This window comes from Melopsittacus undulatus, chromosome 1 (assembly GCF_012275295.1).
Source record: "Melopsittacus undulatus isolate bMelUnd1 chromosome 1, bMelUnd1.mat.Z, whole genome shotgun sequence".
Classification (NCBI taxonomy): Eukaryota; Metazoa; Chordata; class Aves; order Psittaciformes; family Psittaculidae; genus Melopsittacus; species Melopsittacus undulatus.
This window is the reverse complement of record NC_047527.1, coordinates 92,068,972-92,093,993: the sequence shown is the minus strand read 5'-3', so window position 1 is coordinate 92,093,993 and position 25,022 is coordinate 92,068,972. Positions and strand designations below refer to the sequence as shown.

Here is a 25,022-nt window from a genome sequence, read left to right as displayed (position 1 = left end):
TTTCAACATATACCCTGAAACAGGGCCAAAAGACACTACTACACAGTGTACCACTGCCATAGCTCTCAATGTATTAAGTGCAGGTACATACACTAATTCAGTTTAGAAGAAACATTAAATTATGAGAGAATCACAGAAGTAATTACTTGGAATTGCCCTTTGGAGACACCTAAGACCTGCCCTGAGCAAAGACAGGAAAACTCTGAAGTTAAATCTGTTTGCTCAGGGCCTAGTAGATATTTTTCCCCTTCTTTCTTTACACTCTGTATCTTTGCTCACTAAACTGCACTAAGTCATGGAATTGTTACATATACACTACGTCAAAAAAATCTTAACTCTACCCCTTCCTTCTGTCTTCAAACTCAAGAATTCTCTTTCAGTCTTGCATAATACTAAAATTTGCCACAAGAATTTAACAGACTTAATTTTAGCACAACTTGCATAATTCATGGCTTTAACCCAACTATGCCTGACTCCAGACTGAGAATCCAAAAGACACTCTTCTCCAACATATGCTCAAAATAATACCCATACAAGGTAAGGTTTTAGTGAAGGCTAAGTGTCCTTCATACAGCAGCAATGAATTTTAGCTATATTCATTCTCCAATTCTCTTATTATCTATTACCTTATAAGCATCAAGTATTATCTGAGGATTTAGAAATGGAGTGCACAAATGCAGGCCCTGTGGAATGAGGTATTATGACAAATCCTTCCAAATTCACAAGGAATGTTACTGCAAGTGGCACATAAGAAATTATTCTTCCCAATTCTTTACTTAAATCATGTAAGACTATCAAAAGAACTATTCAAATACTTTGTTCCTGACATGAACAGAGTCTCAGATTTACAAGATTTACAGACACAGTGTTATTAACGGTAATATTTCTCCATACCCAAGCTGTGTCCATTCTTTGTGTAGAAGCAGGTATTATTGATAAGGTTGACACAACAACCAATGACATCACCCGTAGTAAACGTTGGGCCATAGGGTTGTCCAGTTCCAGAGGAACAGAATGAATGTCCATCATCTCCATGGTAACCATATGAATGTTTATCCCAACCTAGAGAACAAAGCATTTGCAATTTTATTCATTTCCTTTATTGTGAAATAACGGAAATACTACATTAATACAGTTAATTACTATGCTCAGCTTTCTGCTTTCTAAGATTTCTTATCTAAAAAATCTATTTAATATTTTTTAAAATTACAACTTCTATCAAAATGGCTGAAAAGGTAATTCCATCTGTAGCAGGTAGCAGGTAATGTAAATTCAGATTACACATTTTTCCCTTTCACAAAATTGGCAACATCAAAAATATAGTCAGCTACAACGTGGAAATCTGAAAAGCTGTATGCAGATCTGACATGTCCCAATAAAACAGTGAAGAATCTCCTGTTCTCCCTTTCATCTTGCAGAACTATTGCTACCATATGTCATAATCAAACTCTTCCTGGCTAAAACCCAAACATGCATCTCTGAGGAAACACATTTCTACTCCTGATCATTCTCAATGACTATTCAGCAGCAAGCAGTCTCTGCGTAATAGCAGAATCTCCAGACTGTAGTGTCACTAGCTTTGCTGCCCTGAAAATTAAAAGAAGGAAAAAAAAAATTATCAATACAGGTTAAACTCACAACCAGCAAGCAAATCATTATGTATGTAAATATGGTGGTAATTTTGCAGGTGAAGAAGCTGCAGAACCAGTTAAGAAGCTTCATATTGTCACACTACTCAGTGAAACCACAAGCAATTTTAGTCTGAGCTCATTTGAAAATACCTGTCCACACTCTCTGCAATTTCATACTAAACAAAAACATATAGAAAAGGAGTAAACTTTCAGATACCACATAATCTTCCTAACAGGTCTATTAAATGCCTATTCAAAATGATATAAAGAATGATCTTTAACACAAATTGCTAAATTTCATAAACATACATGCACACATTCTGACAAGAAGAAGTTATACTGACAAGTAATTTTTAAAGATTAACAGGTTGCAGGTTAATTCTTCTATCAAGCTTCTGCCTAACAGGTTAATTTGAAAGTCTTTTCCATACTTAGGCCCTTAATCTGTATGATCGGTAGCTTCAGGTGGCACCACAGTAAGCATCTCTCAGTAAATTAAGTACCCCAAATTACTGCAGTTCCATTGATTAGCAGTATCTCTGGTAATTATTTACAGTGCATCCTAAATCATACTCAAAATAATGTCAGAAACTAGTAATTCATCCCCCCTTAACTGGGCTCACAGTGTAACTACTGTCATCATAAGAATCTTTACCAGAAAATTTGGGTGAGAAAGTAATAATGCGTACAAAAGAGAATACAGATACTCTGAGGTCAATTTAACATGATTTTATACTTGGCTAATAGTAACAAAAAAAATCAGTTGGTGCTTTGTTTGTTTTTTTGTTTATTTAGGTTGGGGGTTGGTTGGTTGTCTTACACATTTAAAGATCCACTGAAAAAACTGCATATACACACAACTTCTGTAAATACTGTACAGAGATACTGCAGACAGCTGTTAACAAGACAGCATCACTGACCACGCAAGTCAGTGTTTAAAATTTGTCTGCTAAAAAGTATCTGCATAATGTTATAAATACATATTATATAATGTTAGAAATTAACACAGAATTGTGGGAAATAGTACAGGAGCAAACATACAGTAAAAGCTAAACTTTATTTTAGCTGCAAGCTGTACATAATTCAGATGACAGATACAACACAGAGATGTTATGTTACACTGTTGCTTACCAGAACCTTCCTATCAAAGTCAAGCATATTTAAAAGAACCACAATTAACCAACATAAGTAACTCATGTAATGAAAACTGGAACATACCTGGTAATCTGTTCATGTTCACGCCCTGTGCTGACAGCCCAATCCCCATGTAACTGGAAAAATGAAAGAACAAAAGAAATGTATCTCTTTCTTACGAAACTACATATGTATCTGGGGGTATTGCTAAGAAACAGTGTGCTGATTAGTTACATACCAATAAAGCTGCTGAGGGGTCATTTAATATGCCCAGTGGCATAACAGCAAGCAAAGTGAAAAGTAATTCCTAGTATATATGGTTTGACACAGACAGATTCTGTCCTTGCAGGAAGCAATGAAAACTTCCTTCTCTTTTAGGCATCCTGGGTTATCAATGGAGAATACTGGTATTAGCCATAAAGTATGAACAAAAACATCAAAGCCCATGCCTTATTTTGAAATTAGGGATAAAGCCATACACATACAATTTCATCACACCTAATCATGTTTTACATATAATCTGAAATGAGTTGTTTTACAAAATACATGCAAAACTGCATTATTTCTGCACCAAAATGCACCCTTAGCATAGCACTTACAAAAAGAACACACTAAACCATTAAAGGCCTGGATCATAGAGCAGAATGCCATCTTGAGACATTTACCAGCGATGTTACTTAACTGTTGGGAGTCTGACGAATTAACAAGGGACAATATTTTACTGTATTTATCCGTAATCCTAAACCTAAACAAGTTACAGCTAGGTCAATAAAGTCCACAAGTCAGCCTTATAAAAAGTACTTTCAATAAAGTCATAACCAGCATAATTCTTATCAATTTGATAGCAAGTACTGGAAAGGCTAAAAAAAACAATAAATAAATCATCTCCTCACCCCAAAATCACACTATTTGAAGACCGCAGAAACAATTTTGCTTCTGTTCTATAATCAAAAGTAATTTCATAAACAGGATGACAAGAACTCAAAAAGAGAAACAACAGAATGCTTTAAGGCTTTCACCAACCCCTCCGCACAACTTAAACCAACCCCCATAAGACTAAAGAAAGCATCTAAAAATCACCTAAACCTAACATTTCCTACTTTATCAAAACATTAAAATTACTGACACTAGTTCAAAATAGTTATCATAAATCTGCATTAAATAATAACCTGTATATATATAAAAAAATAATCACCAATGCCAAGTAGAAAATAGTTGAAGAAATAGAATCTTTGTATTCCCATCTCTTATAATGCAATTTTTAAGCAACTATTCTTCGAGGAAGTACTGGTTAATCTGCTATTTTAAACAGATTTTACATAGAACGAAACTGAGCAGCAAATCTCAGAAGCCATATGCTTAATTGTGTACTGGACTTTCTGCTCTTTCTGTGATCACTTCTAACAATTACCTTACCTGCTTCTGTGTTTGATATTTAGAAAGCCCTCCTCTGATAATTCCTAATGTATGATACCATCTTCCTTTCCCTTCAACATACCAGCATGAAATGGAACCTTGGAACCATACAGCAGATACTGTACGTATCTGATAACATAAAGTATGTCATTTAGAGATACTGAAGAGCTGAGGCAAAAGGCAACAAACAAAAGGATTAGTCTTTGCTGCTTTGCTAATTACATTACTAAGCCACCACTGCAGCAGCAGATTCAACAAAACAATTATAAATGAAAACAAGTGGATAACCCTTGATTTTGTCTTAAATAATAACGGCAGAATTGTTCTTAGCATTGTCTGAAGTTTGATGCATGAAGAATTCTCATGTAAAAGCAGAAAGTCTCCTGTTAATTTATTAAAGAAAGTAATTTTCTAAAATAACTCAGGTAAGTTGAACTCCAAAAACTGCAAAAAGCCTTCCAATGGCAGTCATCTAAAGAAACCACCTTTATCCCAAACAGATAATTATTTCATTTCAGCATTCTTACAGAAACAAGATTAAGGTTATACAAAAAATGTAAAATGCTAGATGGAAAAATCATCATTTAGGTAACATTTTGGCAGCACTTGTTTTTTCTCTCCCAGATATCCTAACTTCTAAGCCTCCTCTTTACCTCAGTAACAACTGTAAATACAGACCCATTGTATTTAATACAGCTGGGAACAGGGAGACTTAGACTTGATAGAAACTCAAGTAAAATTAAATTCAAACACTTCAAATAATTAACACATTTACTATAGACATCTTGCAAAAGGAAAAAGCAATGCCTACAATTTACAGTTTGGAAGTGAGTAAAATTAAAGCCTCACCAGTCAAGCTAGTTTATTGTTTGTTATAGCTGAGGGATAGCAAATCTCATGTTCAACTAGATATAGTACGCTAGAAATTGAGGGAGGAAAAAGTACTATGACAGATAGACTTTAGATGCTCTAAAATTCCAAATAGCAGTTGTATTTATGCCATACCACTACATTTAAGGGTTTGGGTTTTTTTCTTTTCTTGGCACCTGTAAGTTCAACAGGCTTAAAAATACTTTTTTATTTGGTTTTTAAAGAAGCTTAACCCACATTTAGGTCCAAAGTCATTGCCTGCAAAAGGACTTGCTTCAGTGGGAGGAATTACATAAACTGTCCTTCTGTTTGCTTCCTTAAAGTTCATGTATCATGTGTCTAGGAATCAGAGAAGTGTCAGAGCCATGCATTTAACTTTTCCTCCCTTAGTCCATGATAAAAAAAGCATTCATGCTAGTAGCCAGGTGCAATGCAGGCCCACACTGTTCTGTCAGTTCATGATGTACTTCCTGCTGTCCTGTCACATGAGTAGGTTTGGTCTAGGAGGTAGTGACAGGCAGGAAGAACAGGTCTACTCAGACTGTGTCATGCTGGAACAGCAGCCCTGGGGAAAGAGAGGCATCAACACTAGGGAACAGCACGCTCCTGGTGCTGCACGTTCTTAAACTGGAATGACACAGTGTGGTTTCAAAGACCAGAGAGGGTGAGTAATGATGTGGTTTTGATGTTGCCTCCCTCATCACTTCCTTCTGTACCTGTAGACAGTGCCTACATCTCAGCTCCCCACCCATAAACATTCCTGGATGCTGTGGTAGGAGGATCACCTATTTAGGCAAATAGAAGGAAGTGGCTCGGAACCCTTTTTATTAAGAAGCCCATCTCTGAGCATTCTGGTCCCACCAGTTGCTACTCACCAATTTATTAAAGTGCCCAAGTCTTACAGGAGCTCAGAAAACTAAAAACATGAAAAACAACCAATGGAATTAATAAAATCAACCTAAGAGAGACTGAAGAGACTGTGGCTGAAACTGATATAAAGTGCAGCTACATTGGTTTTAGGACCAAGAAAGCAAAAGCATCTTATATACTCTTGATTATTCATTTTAAACTGTACTTATTCCAGTTTATTAAAGATACAGATCACCATTTTAGTGTGTCAGCACATCTTCTAGTTTACATTTCACAACCTCAAGTCATATAGAAACTTTTAGGTATGCTTTGAAACTACAGAGTTTAAAAATTGCTGAAGATTAACACTTATTGCCACAAAGCAAAAGAAATGTCAAAAATATGGGCACTGTGATAGTTATTTTTTCCCCACTAACAGACACAAAAGCCTAAGCAGTGAAATGTGTAAGAAGCAGATGAAGCTGGAGTGTCTATTTGGATGTCTGAATAGACTAAGTGTGAGAAAAACAAACCCAAACAGAACCAAATAAAAGGAAAAAGTAGCAGTAAGAGATGATACAAAACTAAACCACTAAAACATAAGGAAAAATACCCCAGCAGTTCATAAAAGACAGACAATTCTGATTTTTATTTGAAACTATTCCCTTAGATCCTTTAGCTACTGCACTGAAAATATACAGAAGATCCTTCAATATGGATGTTGATAATAACCAGAATTCAGGTTAATTATATCAGATCCCACCAATTCCATAGAGAGTAATACCGAATCACAAAAACTATACAAAACCACAGGTGCCTCAGAAAGCTTACTAGTGGTTAAAGATAAAATTAAGTACTAAATAACCATTTATCAAGTTAAAAGAAGAAAAAACCCCAACAAATAAAACACCAAACAAAAAAACAACAAAAAACCCCAAAACAAAATCCTCAAACAAATATTCTATACTATATTTGTAAAGACAAGTAAAACAAGTTAATATCTCTTTCAAGCAATGAAGAAAAAAGGTAATATCCTCCCTACCATAAAGATTTCATAAGCAACCTATCTGCAAAGGGTCAAATTCCTTCTGACTCTCACTGAGCCTACATGTTCTACAAATGACAGTATAACCTGAAGAACTGCTATACCAAAACTCAAGCTCTTATGATGATGATGAAGAAAGTAAATAATCAACCCGGTATCTTATCACCCACAGGCTACCCATTTAAAGAAAGCAACTTCAACTGTATGTTGTTAAAACCTATGTTACTGTAATATCTGTAAGGAGCCTACATCCAAGCACCAACACGTTTACACCCATAAATAAGGCCACTGAAAACATCCTAACATTTCACGTTTCAAACGCACTGACTACTAAGAAAAGCAGAATTAACACTGAAATTAAAAAATGTAGGCTATACAACAGGTTCAGTTTTACTATCACATTTGTATCTTAGAAAAGCGTACAAGTAGAAAAGACTGCAACATCTGTAGGAATTTTGAGACTAAATGATTTTCTAAATGGCTTGCACAACTGACTTGCAAGGATGTAGAAAGTCTGAATAATTCTCTTACACTGTCTTCACTGACTCTCCAAGGTCAGAAACACAGTACTCTAAAAAGCTATCAAAATTTCATTTTTAATATAGTTACTCCACATTAAAATTTTGTAGCAATATGCTAATCCAAGATCCTTATTGTCTGCACAATCATAATAAGAAATGAGCTGGTAAATTTATCTCTATTTAAATGTTTCAAAATATGCCACAGACAGTTTGAGTCTTTCATTTCAAACTGAAAACAAGTTTAATTTTATGGAATGTTTCCAAGGAAACAGTATTTTGAACACGATAAACCTAGGTTTCAGATTATTCCAGTTCTACATAGAGAGGAGAAAAAAAAAAGTCAGGCAGTCATCTTGCACAGTGCTCAAACCATTACTTCTGTAATGTTTTGCTTGTGATTCCTATAATGTTCCTAAAATGATTCTCATTTCCTGACACCCCTCACTTTCTGAGATTGCATAATTTCACCTTGTGAGAGTTCTCCCTAAAGCACTTTTTGGGGACCACACTGTCAGAGAAGAATTAACTGCACAGACAATAATGTAAGTCTGAGCTGCAGTAAAATTATCATCGATACACTATTTTTATGTGAATGAATCTCATAAGAAAGAAACAACTTCACATTCTGCAAGAAGCAGGGACTAAGAAATTAAACACATTCTATCAACTTTCGTTTTACATTAAAAATCTTCAGTTCTAGAAAACATCAACGAGGAAGTAAAACTGTTTTGTTCCAGTTCCATGTATTTCTGACCAGTTAAACACAAACCTCAAATAATCCTCTAACACATGCAACTGCTGTTCATTTCTGTCAAGTGTCTGGTCTTGTATACTCAGGTAAAAAATGAATTACTGCTACAGTTTAAGAAACACTCGCTGATTCATGATCCAATCTTTTCTTGCAGCTGCTGCAATTCAAATGAAGACACTGATGCAAGAAAGCTACTTCAGACTTCATCAGATTCTACTCTATACACAAGTACTCTGCTTACAATGCTGCAAGACATACTTATATGTTAACACAGACTGAGTGCAGTTTGCATGTTGTAACAAATACCTGTGATTATAAGGATATATCAATGATATGATGCGAAGACATATAAAAACTACAAAAAAGGTATTAAGACCACACAAAATTTTTACATTATATTAGTAGTGTACAAAAATACAATCGAAACAGCAGATGTGTTTTATTTTATTGTTTTATGCTTTTGCTGTGAACAAGAAAATGGGTATACTGGATGCTAAAGAAAAGGCCAACTTACTGCAGCAGAAACAATCTGTAATTAAAAAAGTATGGTTTCTGTTTAAACAGTTACACATACACGCTCTAAAAGACAACAAAGCATTTGTATTTCACAAACATCACTCAAACACATTGAAACACCTCAGGCTAAAATATAGGCATGGGTATAATGAAAACTCAAACTTAATTCTCACCGTATTTTTGTTCTGGATAATTCTTCCTTCTTTCTTTCTTCACTCACTTAACATACACAACATGTACTACAAGATACTGCCAAAACAACACATGATTGTATGGCCAGTGTTAAAAACCAGCTATAATCTAGCCATAATCTAAAGCCTTATTAACACTGCTTTACCAAAAAGCATACTGATTACTTCATGTGAATTTCTATAGTAACATTTCAGTGCTGAACATTTAGTAGAATTTGTACATGCAATATGAAGTATACCCATGAAGATCTGAATTGGTACAAGCACACCACAGACTGAACAACCATGCTTACAGAAATGTAAGCTGAATGCTATCTGCTATAAGACTACAGCTTTTCTAAACTTAGTTTTCATTTTTTCCTTCTAGACCGCTTACAATTTCCAATTCTTGTTTTCATTTTTCGTTGAAAAAAAAGAAGCACATCTGCTTAGAGGATTTTGCATTTTTACAATACAACTTCCTCGACTGTTGTAAAAGCACTAAAGACTGTCTAGATATACATGGCATTGCTCTCATTTGCCCATTGCTAGTAATTGCATTGATAAATCAATGAGCAAGCTAAAGAACAGACAAATTCAAGACAATGAGGTTAAAGGCATTTCCCCAAAAAGTTATCTTTTCCTGGGGAAAAAAAAAAGACAAAAGGTCTCTCCTGGTGAAAGATTAAAAAAAAACCCCTAAAAGACTGTATTTAAACTAAAATTAAGCAGGCATAATCTGGTACTCAGACCAGAAGTAGCATTACCACTCTCCAGAGGCTCATTTCTGCTCCTTTCTCTTTTGCTGCCATAGCTATTCACGTAGCAATACTGGGGAATGAACCCAGCTGAAAACAAACTCTTCAAATAAACTTTTGAAGAATGCGCTACCCATCTGGTTTACCATAAAGCTGACACAGTCACAAACTGGGACAAGAGTCGTGAACCCAGTAAGTGTTCAGAGGCTGTTCCTTCTCATGGTCAAATCATTAAGTCTGCCAACTATGGTTTAGAGTGAGAACTGCAAACATTCAAAAATCATTGACCTGACTGGAAATGAAGAGATTCACTACAAAACCAACAAGCCCAAGACTGAAATTCATGTAGAAATGAAGGATCATTCAGTAAATCATACACACATAAGCTGTTGATAATATAAAATAATGAAAAGTAGTTTGCTTCTGAAAGCCAGGCAGACAGTGGTTACCCTTAGGACAGCCCCTTGGAGAGCAGAACCACAGTACATTTATACCTAGTGTGAAATGCTAGAGCGTAACCTAAGGTTACTGCAAAGCTCACAGATTCTCAACTGAGAGAGACTATAGACAAGTCTTCACCATTAATGAAGGATGCCCATAGGAGCAACATAGAGCTAGGGGACTTATAGTACATACAAACTATGACAGTATCATGCAAGCATCTTTAGCTGTGTGAAAGAGGGAAATGTTAACTGGTATCTGAAATAAAACATTAGTTGTGGGGCCATAGGCAGATGCATTACCTCCTTATAGAGAGCCAGAGGACCCAAAGGGGTAAACGAGTAGCAAAACTGAACTCAGTAAAAAGCAGCATGAAGAAACTGAAATCCAGATTTCAGAAAGACCGGAAAAGAGAATGGCCACCATGGTGGTAATTTTTGGAAAGTGAAGGGGCAGTATAGTATTATGACAGATTTAGAGACTAAGGCTTGTATCTGCAAATCACAAGAACCATATGACTTGGCAGACCCTTGTTTATTCCCATTCTGAGACTGACGATGTAGTTTACTTTAATTAAGCTGCTATTACAGAAATTCAGATGAAACTAAACATAACAGTTGAATGCAAAAGGCAATGCCATATCTGTCTTACTCCCTTGAGTACCGTAACAATAAATGACAGAACAAAAGCTACATTATGTTAATTCTAATTCTCTGACAGATCGATTACAACTGAGGGCTGGGTTAAGAGCTTCCAAAAGTTTAATTTAAAGCTAAGACTATGTTTAGCTACCCGCCAACCACATCAGAATTTTTGACAGTACTTGCTGCAACACTTTGCGTTTACTGACACACATATGTATATATTTATGTTTACATTAACTGGAGATTTCAATAGGGATGCAGATATCATTTCTTGCAGTTAATACTCTTCTTCCTACCATGCTTTCTAATCATCACCTTGGTACTGTTCCCCATACTTACACCCCCTTTTCATCTACTGTCACCACCTCCAATCGTTCACATCACTGTCCACAATGTTCTACATGAAGCCAAACAAAACAAAGCAAAAGAGAGTATAAAAGAAGAATGTAAACATAGAGGTCCTCAGACTGAAAAAGGAGACATGAAATTCAGGAAGAAAACTGAAGAACAACAGAGAATATTGACAGAGCAACATGACAGCCGGTTAGCACTTTTAACAAGAGATTAAAAATATTTAAGATAATTATTACACTTATATGTACTGTAGCAGCATATTAAAAAAGAAAAAAAATCACAGGACTCTTCATGCCAAACACTATAAAAATACCAAGACAGGTTTTGTTTGAATGATATTTCCACCTTATTACTTTTCCTAACCTTACTTCTCACTTCCCTTTTTGTAATCATCAGTTGCTGCATGGCCCTATCACTCCCCACTGCAGTATCAAAAAGCAACTTCAGTCTTTATCTGCTCTGCAACACCAACCTCCACACCCATTTCTTACTTCCTAGTAAGCCTGCTTTCATACTTTGTTTATTGCATCTATAATGCCTAGAAGTTGACCATCATGAACATCTGTGAAATTAACGTTATTATGCACTTTTAAATTCCTACTCAACTTGTAACCCTCAAATATGTAAAGAATGAAATTACCTAGGTCATCAGTGTGACAAAACCAATACTGCAGTTGCACACAGAGAGCTACAAGAAGCCACACAGAAAGCCATGTCATATCCATGCCCTACACTAAAAAGAGCTGCGCTACTTCAGGAGGAGAATAATCTTTGTGATTGCCCAGCAACTTTGATGCACACAACACTATATTCCAGGAGCAGTGCCATCAAGTACTACAGTAGCACAAAAACCTAGATTTCCTAGACTAGTTTTTCTTTTTTGTAAAGGTTTTTAGAAAAGGATTTTGATGATTTCAGGCAAGCCATGATAAGTAGAGCACACAAGCAAGAATGCTGTTAGACTTGCCCATATAACATAGTACATGGACTAAATACTTTAAGCTGCATTTATGAAAAAAAAAAAGTTGTAAAGGCTATTTCCAAAGGTAACTCAAATTAAACACCATTAAATTGTTCACTGACGTTTACGGAAGTTGAAAGTCATACTTCAGCTTGCAGACAGATACTTTAGTTGCCTTGGGTAGGCTAGGGTTTATTTTAAGCAGTACTATAAAATACAGCTGTAGTGCTTCAACAGCTATGCTCATGCCTTGATGCTTTTGCAACAGTAAGGTATTTGGACTAATTAACCTTGTTAGTTACATGCTAGTCTTCTACAGATCTGGTCTTCCTGACCTCTGTACCCATTACCACATACAACGTAAAGAACTAAAAAAAAAGATAAAAATGGTAAAAATTTCACCTGCAGGTGAAACACAACAGGCAGTGAAAAGAACTAATAAACCCTGTTAGGCACAAACTGGTTTCTGTAGACCTACATCTATTTCTCTGCATTTAATACCCCAATTACAGGTTAATTTAGTAGTCTGAATGCAATGTAACACTGAACCCTAAGAGATTCACAAAGGCCTCCTGGACCTGAAAAAAGGGTCTAAAGATAGACATATAACATCCAATGATACTCCTCTCTTGTATCAGTCTCCTGCTCTTTGTCAGCCAAGCCAGATTTGGCTTTGGTTCTGCGCACAGTATTTCCCATATCCACAGTATTCCCCATAGTATCTATATCCATACTATTTTATATGATGAAAAAAAAATAACATCTCAGCTCATCATGCAGCTAATGTTTCATTAAATGCCACTGAAAAAAGGTCACAAGACTGAAGCAAGCAAAGGTAGCATGTGTGGTCATGAACTGAAAAAAAGCACCTCTCCATTTTTTTAAGCAATCTCAGCAGGCAACTTCACAAGGCTCAGCCACTTACATCTCGCAAATAACCACTTAAAAACCAAATTCTACTTTTGTAGGATTGCCCCACGTGGCCGAGTCAGAATTTACTAAAATGCAACACAAGGAGGTCAAAGCTAAAGTGTTAGAAGAGTAAAGCAAAATGATGTTCCCAGTGTTTCAAGTCATGTTTTGCTATTATCTCAATTGAATAATCAGGTCTTCATAGTGTGACAAATGCAACTACAGACATAAGTTTTTCCATAGAAAAGAAATTTCCCAGATATAACTTTTGGGAACACAACTAATAACAAACTCATAAATGCCCCCACAAAGCAGCAGCAGTACTAAAATGCTATTTTTTCAAGAGTCATAATTCAGATGGATTCTGGGAAGCAGCAGCTGCACTCACTCATTAACTCTTTCCATAACGTGACAAATTCCCAGGCACCTATTCACAACACTCCCATTTATTCTTACGACTGCTCACCAACAAGCAGCCTTAAGAATAACTTTCCATTTTCAAACTGATATGACATTCATGGAAAGACTGCACTGCTGCAATCAGATGGTCTGCAGCACGCTTCCTAAAACTGCATTGAAGACTGTAAAGTCACACAGTCAAAACCCAACCTTTAAAAGGTAAAAGCAGGGTCAAACTATGGCCTTTCAAACCCTGAATTCTCTATCAAGAGAGAACGAGAAGATGCTGTTACGGTACTTACTGCATACACCGATTTGTGGACAAAAAATACCACAATCAACTCTTTTAAAACAACCAAGTATCAGAGAACAACTTCTCATGAATAAGGAAATAAGCTATATAAAAAGCAGTAAAGTATGAAAATAAATTTTAATACAAAAGACATGTCAACTGAAAAAAAATATGCAAGACAGTATTTCAAATAATAATTAACAATACACTCAATGCTTACCCATCTCTTCCCTTACTGACAATTTTAACTTCAAAATAGTATATGCCACACGCTGCAGGTATAGGATGTGTAGCTCGAACAGAAGCAGCATCTTTTGGAGTTTTTCCATGACCTGAAAAACAATTGTATTCAAAACACAACAAAAAGATATTTCAGATAATTGCAGAAAATGACCCATTCTATTCAAAATAGAATGCTTTTGTAATTGAGCAAACAATACACAATATTCTAATCAAACTCATTTTTATGCTAGAATATTTTCTTCCAACATTAAGTTTTCATTGTAGGCACCTGCACTGCAACTAAGCATGCTATGAGAAGTTCTGGATATACTCATCTAAAAGGTTTTACAATTATTTGAAGGGAAACAAGAAAAAAAGTTTAATCACAGTAAGCAATGTGACTGGCAAAAGCCCACTTAGGTTTGAAAGAAATGTATGCTTTCTCAAATGCACACAGCTTACTCATTTTATAGACTGAAACATGATGTAGCAGCTTAATCTAATGCTCAGTGCTTCTGAATATTCAAGTTAAGATACTTTATTCTGAATGCCCTTCAGAATAAACATCACTATATGGAATGTACAACTCATAATTTAAAACATTTCCATGTTTTGAAGGCTATTTCAGGACAGCATGAGGTGTTACAGACTGCAACTGAGCTAATGCAGCTCCTACTCCTGTTTCTTATATGGCTCACTATATATCAGCTCTGTTACAAGAAGAATGCCCAATGCCAGCTCTTGTCTACTTTAGGGATTTTCAACCTAAACCCAAGAACCACTTGCATTCCACTAAGGCTAACTTTTCTGAACATGTCACCCTCTTCACAGCCCATTGTTCCAAAGGCAACTTGGCCAGATGACCTGTTCTAGCAGCAACCTGTTAAAGCAAGCTCAGTGTCTCCCAGGCACACAAAAATCCCACAATTATTGCATAAAAGTTACACATGGGGTCACAGGACACAGTTAAAAAAAATGACTTAAAACAGAGCAAGGTGAAAAATATACTAGATCCTGGCAAGAGGTATTTCAGTAGGATGGCAACCATGAACAGATGTCATTGCCATAATTCATGGAGATCCCATGCCCACACTCCATGTGGATCTGAGGCATGATGAAGAGATGACTGGCTGGAGTGTGCTGTGCAAATCATTCTGGCTGCAAGCTCTCCAGCTGTCATCTCCAGTCCAGACAGGGAGGCCTACTGCACCTGCATAGCAATTGTCTGTGTATGCCAAAAAATTGTAACTACACTCCTTCCAGTGGCATTAACACTGGAATTACTGCTCAGGCATAGATTAATCATCTCATGTACAGCAAGCCGGGTGACACGGGAAAATGCTGCAGGAAAATGACAGCATACCCAGCCAGAAAGATAGGCACAGCTGACCTACACTTCTTCACCTCTAAGGACAGAGCCATCTAGTGAAAATGTCGATAAAACAGTAAACAGCTTATCTGCCTGCAGAGCTAGCACCATGTCTCACCAGAAGGCATACGGCCAGCCAAGGAGAACTCTCCACTGTGAATGCATCTGCATCTGAAACTCTGTTAACATAGCACAAATTTTTCACTCACCAAGATTAGGTTTGACCCACAAAGTTTTTCTGATGTAAGCAGTTCACCTTAGTGTATTACTGTCTTCAGCTATCTTACTTTTCTGGGTGCAAATGCTATGCTCACTTCAACATGCTATTACTAAACATCTTATATAAAGATCCCTCAATCACCTCACAGGTTTTACAATAATAAGCTTCTACATGTTGTTTTCAGACATCTCATATGAGGAAAAACCAGTAATTTACTCCTCCATACACAAGACAGCATGCATGTTTTATTGTTCACCACTTCAGTTATTTCCTCAGGCTATGTCAACCAAGGTAGTAACCAAGTACATAAGCTTAAAGCTTCCATAGGTTTGCTTGGTTTTCAAGTGCTGGTAGCTTACTATTTAGCTACTAGAAATTATATTATCATTCCTAAGTATGCAGCAATCCTTCAGCTAAAAGGCACCCAAAACTTTATGGCCAGAACATTAAGCATCTGAGAGAGCCCTTAAATTCAGATAGCGCTGATTAAATGATGCATTGGTTAGAGGAAGGGGTGTGCCAAAGAAAGAATACCTTCTTTTTAAATATTCTTAGGTTTTTACTTTAAAATAGACTGCAAATAAGTTCCCTTGGTTACTCCATGCATTTGACAATCTGTGTAGTTTCAGTCTGAGTCAGTCTCCTTATTTGGGCAAGTCTTCCACAGAGAAGACTAAAGTAGTAGGAACTAGCCAAATATTATTGAAAATGTACATCCATGACCCAGCAGACTTTGTTTTGTGAAATCACAGTCTAAGTGTTCGGAAACAATGCTGATTAAAGGTATTCTTAGGACCTCTTCCTAAAACAAGTCCCCTTCTCCCACTCCCTCCCCAGTCCAGATGGCTATTTGCAAAGATATACCATGAACCAGATTGATTAGCTGATCGGGCTTTAAGAAACCTACCAGATTATTTTTTTTTAAGCAGCAGATCAGTTCCATGATCCAGTTCACAACACAGCCACACACAGCTGTCACACCACAAATAAGAGGTCGACCCAGGGCCAGAAGTAACAGGATATCTTACCAGTATTGCCAAACACCTCTTGCGGTGAAGCAACATGCTTTGGGAAATCAGTGCCCAAACCTACTTTGATTCCATTAAACCAGGAGACACCCTAAATTTAGAACTGCTGCTCTTTTAATATAATCTTCCATGAATCCCATTTTACTAATTGAGTATGTTGCTTTTATTTGTAGTTACATACAGCTATTATTTCTAACAGCAAATTCAATGGCATCAAGCCCTTAACTACTTTCAAATACCCCAAATACCTCTAATGTTGTCTCAACATGATACTTGGGACTTTCAATACTATTGAGCTATGCTGGACTACATGAAGAGTCACAAGGTGTTAGTTATGAGCCAGCTTTAAAATAAGAAAGAGGTTCTTTACAGAGCTCAACTGCAAAATTTCTTACCAAAGTATGCTACAGATGCTGTTTAAGTGGACATTGGGCAAGCTTCTAGAACAGAAGTTACCTAAGAAGTTGCCATCAGCTCAGGATGCCATTCAGCTTAAAATGGCTGGAAACTCAGAGGGGAACACACAGATTCACCTCCTTTCTAGATTTTTCTGTAGGGACTCATGGCTGCTGTCACTGATGGGGCACTCAGCTGAGTGGCCCATTAACTTGGCATTATATACTGCTGTGACGTTCCCTGCTAACACAAATCCCCACTTCCCTGCTTGAAGGAAACAACTTTGACACCCAACTCCAAATTTCTGAATTGGAGGGTCCCAGCACCTGAAGCAGATCATGTGAATGTTACCCTATGTTCCCTAAACCACGGAACATAGTTCTTTCATAGTTGCAAACTATAGTTATAGTATTTTAAAGAATACTTTTGAAGTATGTACTATTTAACACCAAAATTTGATGATTTTCAGCATTAAAAAGAGAATTCTGCAAACAGATGCACTGGGGCAGAGAAGGGAAAATAGGTGTACAAAGCTCAAACTTTATACTGTAAACCAGATCTCAGGTAAGTTCAATTACCAGAACTGTTTTCAATTGGGCTTTCATTAAAAGTGCTTATCAACCATGAGCTGACCATGATAGAGGAATAAAGCTTTAGATTTTAAGCAGTTATTTACACTGATGATTTTTACTGAAAGAGTCCTTCAGCCAAATTAAACTGAAACTGATCTTAAATTCCATCTACTTGAAAAAAAAGCCAGTTCTGACAGAACCATGGTTGGAGAAGCCATTTAAGCTTTCAAAAATACCATCTTTGAACCTAAATTTAAGTGTGTAATGCATATGCACCAAGTAGTCCAAAAGAACCCTATGGCAGTGCCTACCTAGACAAAAGTAAGCGTGTTTATATGGTTTAAATCCTTAAATGAAGTTTACATAAACTGAACTGCAGTTATTTCCAACAGGTGGTTCAATTACTTGTTTGCGCTGCCAAAAATAAAATAATCAAGGCCTAACCTGTTGAATTCATTAGGAAAATCTCAGAGACAACGGGGGGGACACCAACAACAAAAAAAAAAGCATGCACAAATTACTGATTTTATTTCAACTTTTCCACCAGTTAAGAAAAAAGCAATATATCCCAGAGCTACAAATGTGTCCAAAGCAAGCATACTGAGCTGAATGTACTTTTTCTGCCAGAAAAAAATTACACCACCCTTGTATCGGTGAATGACAACATAGAACTATTACTATCGAATCCTACTCTGGTTTAGTTATTTCCTTAAGTTATACCCTTTTCTGTCACAGAAATTGGGATGTACAGTTTGTACTGAAAATAAAACTTTTATTTTTATTTTTTAGTTTGGCACTAGAGGCAGTTCAAAGGCAACAGCATTGTAAATAAATGTCTGGCTAAGATTTCCTGGCCTGTGATACATTAGAAAAAGTTCACACAATAGCAGCTTACTCAAATTGCATAACTTTCCTCAGCTTTTTTTGGACAACTGTCACAAGACTAACTTAAGTGAAGTTACTAGAGGACTTTCCATGGTTTTAGAACTAATGCTTTAGTCTGTTTACCCAATTCTGTATATAGTTTCTTTCATGGCTACATCTGCATTGAGTCTGTATTTTTATCCCCTTATACTACATAGCACAGATTATTATCTGCTGGAAACTGAACTTGTCTGTGTAGTGGAACATTTATATTACACACAGCATTTATGAAATCCCTTTTCCCAATGAGATACATGTGTTAATTCTAAGTATTTTAAACATGTAGAAAAATTTTAAAAGATGCCTTGTCTTCATAGCTACATATTTTATGTGGTAACTCCTTTCCATTTAACAAACATTTGTCTGAACCCTAATGCTTATGCTGAACCACCTCCCCACAGCTCAGAGCTGTTAATATTACAATTAAGTGAAGTGACTTTTTTTTCTGCTACTGTTTTTCATGTTTCCCTTACATAGATACATCATGTACAACAGCCACTAGGACAGTGTTAGCATTTTATCAGCCTACACAGCTAACTGGCACCAACACAAAAATGTACGTCTGCTCAACTAAAAACCAAAACCACCCTTGGGTATAGTCTTTAATGTATACTACAGTATCACTGATGCCAACATATATGTATTTCACATCCAGATTTTGACAGAGCTTCATAATCAAGAGTCAGAATTTGTAAAAGTGTAACAGAATAGCTCATTGTGGAAATAAATTAGCCTGCTCTGGTAAACAACATGGCAATCAATGCCACCTTCCCTGAAACCACCTCCCCATGTATGTTTTCCTTTTTTAAGTAATGCTATGATTTTGAGAGATAATCCAACAGACCACTGACCCTTGGGTTTTGTTGACACCCAACAAAATCTAAAGAGCTGGTATCCTGATGCTAGGTTGTACTCCTTTCTTTAAACCTCCACTGCTTGATCAGTGCATAGGTTTGTGGCAGTTTTGATTTTTAAATATTCTCTAAGATGCTTGTAAAAAGCTTCAGGTCCAGAAATGCAGCGCACAAAGCATCACAGCCACAATGGGTAGAAAGAGACATCTACTGCAGCTCATGTTTCCATACAAGTTGTCCACTGGTATGCAAGAAAATTAAAGAAATTTTCAAAATTACAGAGAGGAACACCATTCCTCTCACAAACCAATAAAACAAAAATATCACTGCTTACAACACATCACCACATTAAAATTATGAGGCTAATTATATGAAAAAAAATACTTTGAAAGTTTTTGCTCTGATTATTCCCCCACTCATTTTTCCAGAGGCAAGTTATCCCCAACACATTCAGGGTGGAAGGAAAGCACTGTTACCTCTTTGCACCTTCCATCAGTCTCAGACAGGAGGAAGTTACTCAAGAAAAACAGTTCCATAGCGAGAAATATACAGAGGCACCAAAGAAAGCTTAAGTGCACAACTTCAGAAACACAATATACTAAGAATTGCTTTTAATTACTGGCTTCTCTGAAGAGATCTGTCTTCTCTCCCTTCCCTGAGTATTTTGGTCAAGAATACAACAGCTCTTTATCCATGCTCAATGTGCTGTTCAGATTTCCTTTTAATAAAAACGTCTACCATTCTTCCACTACTACTTAGATAACTTCAGAAGCATTGAAAGTGCCAATATTCCATGAGAAGATACTATGAATGCTTTTGATTGTGACTTCTACTTGCAAGTGACTTGTAGAAGCAAAATTTTGCAGTGCTAAGCACATTCTTATTTCCTATCTTCCCTTATTCTCCTCATGAATCTCCTTATTTTCTTCACTGTTACTGTATTCTCAGGGCTGAAGGATCCAGGAGAGAGAAAAGACAGCAGATTTTTAGTGGGTTTTTCCCCCAGTTCGCAGGTAGTAATGCCCCAATACCATTAATTGCTTAGCCTGTTTAGCAACTCCAGGTGCCAGGCTACAAACACATACACGGGGCTGCCCTAATAGCCACCTTCGTTAAATTACCAGGAAGATGGGCCACTTAAGAAGCCATTGGCTCCCATTTGCAGTTAGGAGAAAGAAAAGTTTATACGTGTTATATTGGCACCTCTCCTTTTCAGAGTCCTCTGGGCTAATCTAGGAATTCTTCAACCTTCATTACTTTCTATTATTTAAGAGCTAGGGTAAAGGTACTTTATTATGTGCTTTATGACTTCTGGTAGGGTATCCACAGTATTTCCTATGTTACCCGTACTTCAGAAACATGCTGAGCCACTTGTAATTACTTTGACGTAATCATTTTTTTTAAACACGAAGGCAAAGAAAAGAAGTGAGGAAAAACAAGGATAGCACCAAGAAACCTCGAAAATACACTTCTACAGTTGCACTGCCAGACCAGAGAGGCTCCATCTCTAAATTCTACTTCATGAGCAAAAGGAGTTGGTCAAAGCAAAACAAAACAGCAGGAAGACTTGAGGGCCACAAAGCTATGACCATCTTAGAAAGAAAAACAAAACGAAACAAAAATAAACAAACAAGAAAAGCCCAACCGGCTGCCACCAAGCACCAGAAAATACAAAATGCTTCTAAAAATACAAGGTCATAAAGCACTGAACAAAAGCCAGGAAATTCAGAGTTGAGTACTAAATTACACGTCCTTAAATCACTCAGCGCCTCCCAGAAACCTGCTCTGTAGTCATCAACCTCCTTTATTATCTTTGTATGGTGCATTAAACTTAGCATTTTTAACAGAATATTTTGTATGTAATAATAATGGCTCTCTATAAAGAAAAAGAAAGTCTCTGAGAGTACATTTAATCCTTTCATGGCAGCCAAATCCTGCCATGTGTTTGTGTTGCCGTTTTCCCCCTCCGATTAAACAGTAACATGTTTATCGAGATTTCAGTTAAATTTCTCCACTGTAAACTCCGAAAAAGGGTAATTGCAAGGTTGTTTTTTTTCCCCTCCCATTACGTTCATTTCACTACAGAATTACAAAAGATGTAGTTCTTCGCGGCCAACTCAGATGTGGTTTTGAATCCACACCACTTCTACTTTAGGACTTGGGCCTAGAACACCAGATGTGTCTGTTTTTTCAGGTCAGAGTGTACGCTTATGTTTCCAGGTTTTATGACATTTTGTAACAAGCAACACAAATTTTTCTTCCATCCCTTCTTGCTAATTTACACAAATGCATACTCCAATTTTTACCTTTGAAAATTGGTAACTTTGAAACATCTAGGCAGAAAGTTATAAAGTCACCTTTATTAACACAAGCCCTATTAGCATTCCTTCCCTCAAATCACTCCGGAGGCTGTACAACAGGCTAGACTATTATCACTGGCTTTAATTCCATTTTTCACCGTTTAAAAATGTGTTTTTCTCTGTGCTTTCCCCTCCCGTCATTTCCGTGTTTAATAGCTTAACCCTTAACTCTTCTCTCTCCAGAAAAAAAAGCCACTTCTTTCCTAGCTCATTACCATAAGCAGGACACGTCATGCCGATTCTCCTTTATTCTCCTGCCTCAAACCCAAACCTTCTGGTGATACCTGAATCCACGGAGGAAGTCTCAGAGTTTACATAATGCCCACTCCAGGAGCACAAGGAGGCGGAGAGGGGGGTGGGCGGCCCCTTGCCCACCCTCCCCCCGCACCGCGACAGAAGCGGGGGGAGGGGAAAGGAGAGAAAATAAAGCTGAAATAAGGAAAACCAAGACCCTTCTCCTCACGCTGCGGCAATTTAGGCGATCGGAAGGCAGAAAAGAAGAAAGACGGAGAGGAGCGTGTGTTATTTCCTGTTATTGTTACTCCCGTGCCCACCGCCCGACGGAGGGGTCAGCCCGCAGCCCCCGGCCCAACAAGGGCCCCCGCTCCCCGCCAGGGCCGGAGGGGGTTGGCGGCGGCCAGGGCCGACCCTCACCTTTGTAGTGTACCCGCAGGTTGTTCTGAGAGAGGCCGATGTAACTGAATTTGTCCTTCGGGCTCCAGGAGCGGGGCAGCGGCGTCTCCTGCTCGTCCACGGCCGGGTAGAGCCTCTTCAGCCGCCGCTTTAGCTCCTTCTCCTGCTCGTTCAGAGCCGGGTCACCGTGCGGGAACGGCGCCGGGGCACTCGTGCCAGTGGTGCCGCTGCTCCCCGCCGACAGGCCCAGCGCCGCGCCGGCACCACCGCCCCCCGCCGCCGCGGGGCCGCTGCCGGCGGCGGCGGGTGGCGGCGGCGCAGCGGTGGCCGGCGGCGGCGGCGGGTGGAGCAGGAGCGCGGCTGCCGGTGCGGGGCCGGGGTTGGCGGCGACGGCGGCTGATGGGATCCCCGGCGCCGGCGGGGGAGCGGCGGCTGCCAAGGGGAGCTGCGGCGGCGGGGGTTGTTGTTGCTGTTGCCCGGACATCCCGGCTCCGGCCTCCTCCTCCGCCGCCACCTCCCGCGGTCGCGACTGTCACCGGACAGGCCCGGGGCGGAGCGACAGGCAGGCCCGGGCGCTGCGGAGAGAGAGACTGCCGTCGGCGGGTCACCCCCAACCAGAGCGTCTCGGAAGGGGGCGGGGTGGTGGGGGGCGCGATGACGACGGCGGCGGCCCGATGGGAGCTGCCCGGTGGGAGCGCCGGGCCCAGGCCGGAGGGAGTGAGGGCGGGGAGAGGGAAGCAGAGAGCAGCGGCGCCCGGCGGAAGCGAGGCAGGCGGAGAGCGCGCGCCAGGCGCCACGGCAAGGCGGGCAGGCGGGTTAGCTTCCTCCTCCTCCTCCTCCCCCTGCCTGCTCCGGTGGGGCGCGCGCACGCTCTCGCTCCGTCCGGGTCCCGCGCGACGCCGCCGCGTTGCGTCCCCGAGTCAGCTGAGCCCGGAGAGCGGCGGCGGCGCGAGGGCGGGGAGAAGGGGCGGGGCCTGTGCGCCGAGGCGCGAGGGCGGCGGTGGAGCGCTGAGGGAAGTGGGAGGGAGAGCAGGGACGGGAGGTGGGGACACACCGGTCCGGTGCCCCGCGGGCTGTGCCTGGGCACAAGCCCGATGAGAAGCAGCAGAGAGCAGAGCTGGGCAGGGCAGAGTGATTCATGGGGGCTGGAGAAGTTTGGGGGTGCTTGTGGATACCACACCAGGTTGACAGGGTAGAGGGGAGCAAGGAGGGTAGCAGGGAGTGTTGTTTGACGTGTTTTTCATAGAATCCACTAGGTTGGAAAAGACCTTGAAGATCATCAAGTCCAACCATTACCCCAGAACTGCCAAGACCACCACTAACCTATGTCACTGAGGGCCTCATGCATGTTTTTTGAACACCTCTAGGGACCGTGATTCCACCACTTCCATGGGCAGCTTGTCCCAATACCTGAGCACCCTCTTTGTGAAGAATTTTTCCTAACACCCAGTCTAAGCCTCCCCTGGCACAGCTTGAGGCCATTACCTCTTCTCCCCATTGCTTGTTACTTGGGAGGAGAGACCAACCCCCACCTCACTACAGCCTCCTTTCAGGCAGTTGTAGAGAGTGGTAAGATCCCCCCTGAGCCTTCTCCAGACTAAACACCTCAGTTCCCTCAGCTGCTCCTTATAACAGTTGTGCTCCAGACCCTTCACTGGCTTCATGGCCCTTCTTTTTACTTTCGGGGTTTTTTTTCCCTGCCTGTGGTTGTTTTTGCCTGTAATTCTGTTGATCAATGATTGCCTGCTCTGATAACTTACGTGTCAGCGGTGAAAGAGAAACATTCACAGGCAGGCAAGCAGGGCTTTGAAAACATTGGAAGAGGAAGGGAATTTCTCTGGCAGGTCTAGTACCTGAAACATTGGGCATGTCGCAAGCCATTTCCAGCTGCCAACATGTTGAACAGAAGCAGGAAGTAGAGGAGGTTAATTATGCTTAACCTGTGTGAAACAGCTGTTGAGGTAATGGAGGTGTGACACTCATAAAGGCATGTACAAAGCTAAACGTTTCTTCCTTATAGTCACCTACGTATCCTGTGTCACGAGACTGCTCTGTAACGTCTAATAGCATCTATGGCTTGACAAAATGCAATTAGCTGAAAACACCCTATCAAAAGGAGCTGCAGACTACACAAGAGTAGAAATACCTAGGGCAGACGTCAGAACACGTGCTGGATCATGCCCGTGGGTCAATTACCCTGGCACTGGTAGGCTTCCTCCCACTAGATTTAAGTTTGCTTTTTAATACCTAGAGGTTGTTGTAAACCATCAAACTTAGTAGTTTAGTTATTTTTTTTTTAAGAAATACAGTGTTTGGCTAGCGTAGACTTGGAGAATACATTTGTTATGCTCAAAAGTGTAGGTGTGTCTTAACTATTTTTCTGAATGTCAATAAATTTTCTACCATGGCTACTTCCTGAGTCATGGCTCACTTACCATTGTGCAGAAATATTTCATGTCATCCATTTTGAGATTGCCACCATCAGGTTCCTTTTTCTTGTACAATAAGAAAGGAGAGTAAGCATTTGAGTGGTTAATTCTTGATGTTACCTGCTACTGATTGCCTTTATCCTGTCATTTACCATTTTCCTAGGATAAGTGATCCAAATCTATCAAAACATTGTTTTCTATTAAAACCTTTTTCCCAAGCCTGCCCCCAGACAGACTCATCCACATCACTTTTTCTGAGGTAGGATATGCCGTAGACTATGCCAGTGGAGAAAAAATCTTTTATACAGAGGTATTCTAATACTTGGTATTAACCAGTTTGTTATTTATTCC

General features: G+C 39.3%; 1 protein-coding gene across 2 annotated transcripts in view; it reads right to left on the bottom strand.

The window, feature by feature from the left end:
• Positions 1-23,115, bottom strand: part of RANBP9 (RAN binding protein 9) — a 39,857-nt gene extending 16,742 nt beyond the window's left edge. Inside the window, exons 1-4 of one of the 2 annotated variants that reach the window (XM_034060964.1) lie at positions 22,264-23,115; positions 13,885-13,996; positions 2,850-2,902; positions 895-1,062 (exon numbers count right to left, since the gene is read on the bottom strand). In XM_034060964.1, coding sequence (XP_033916855.1) covers positions 895-1,062; positions 2,850-2,902; positions 13,885-13,996; positions 22,264-22,726 — 796 coding nt within the window. In that variant the 5' untranslated portion in view covers positions 22,727-23,115. The remainder of the gene's footprint in view (positions 1-894; positions 1,063-2,849; positions 2,903-13,884; positions 13,997-22,263) is intronic. The other variant, XM_034060967.1, reaches the window with a different exon arrangement.
• Between the last annotated feature and the right edge of the window lie 1,907 nt (positions 23,116-25,022).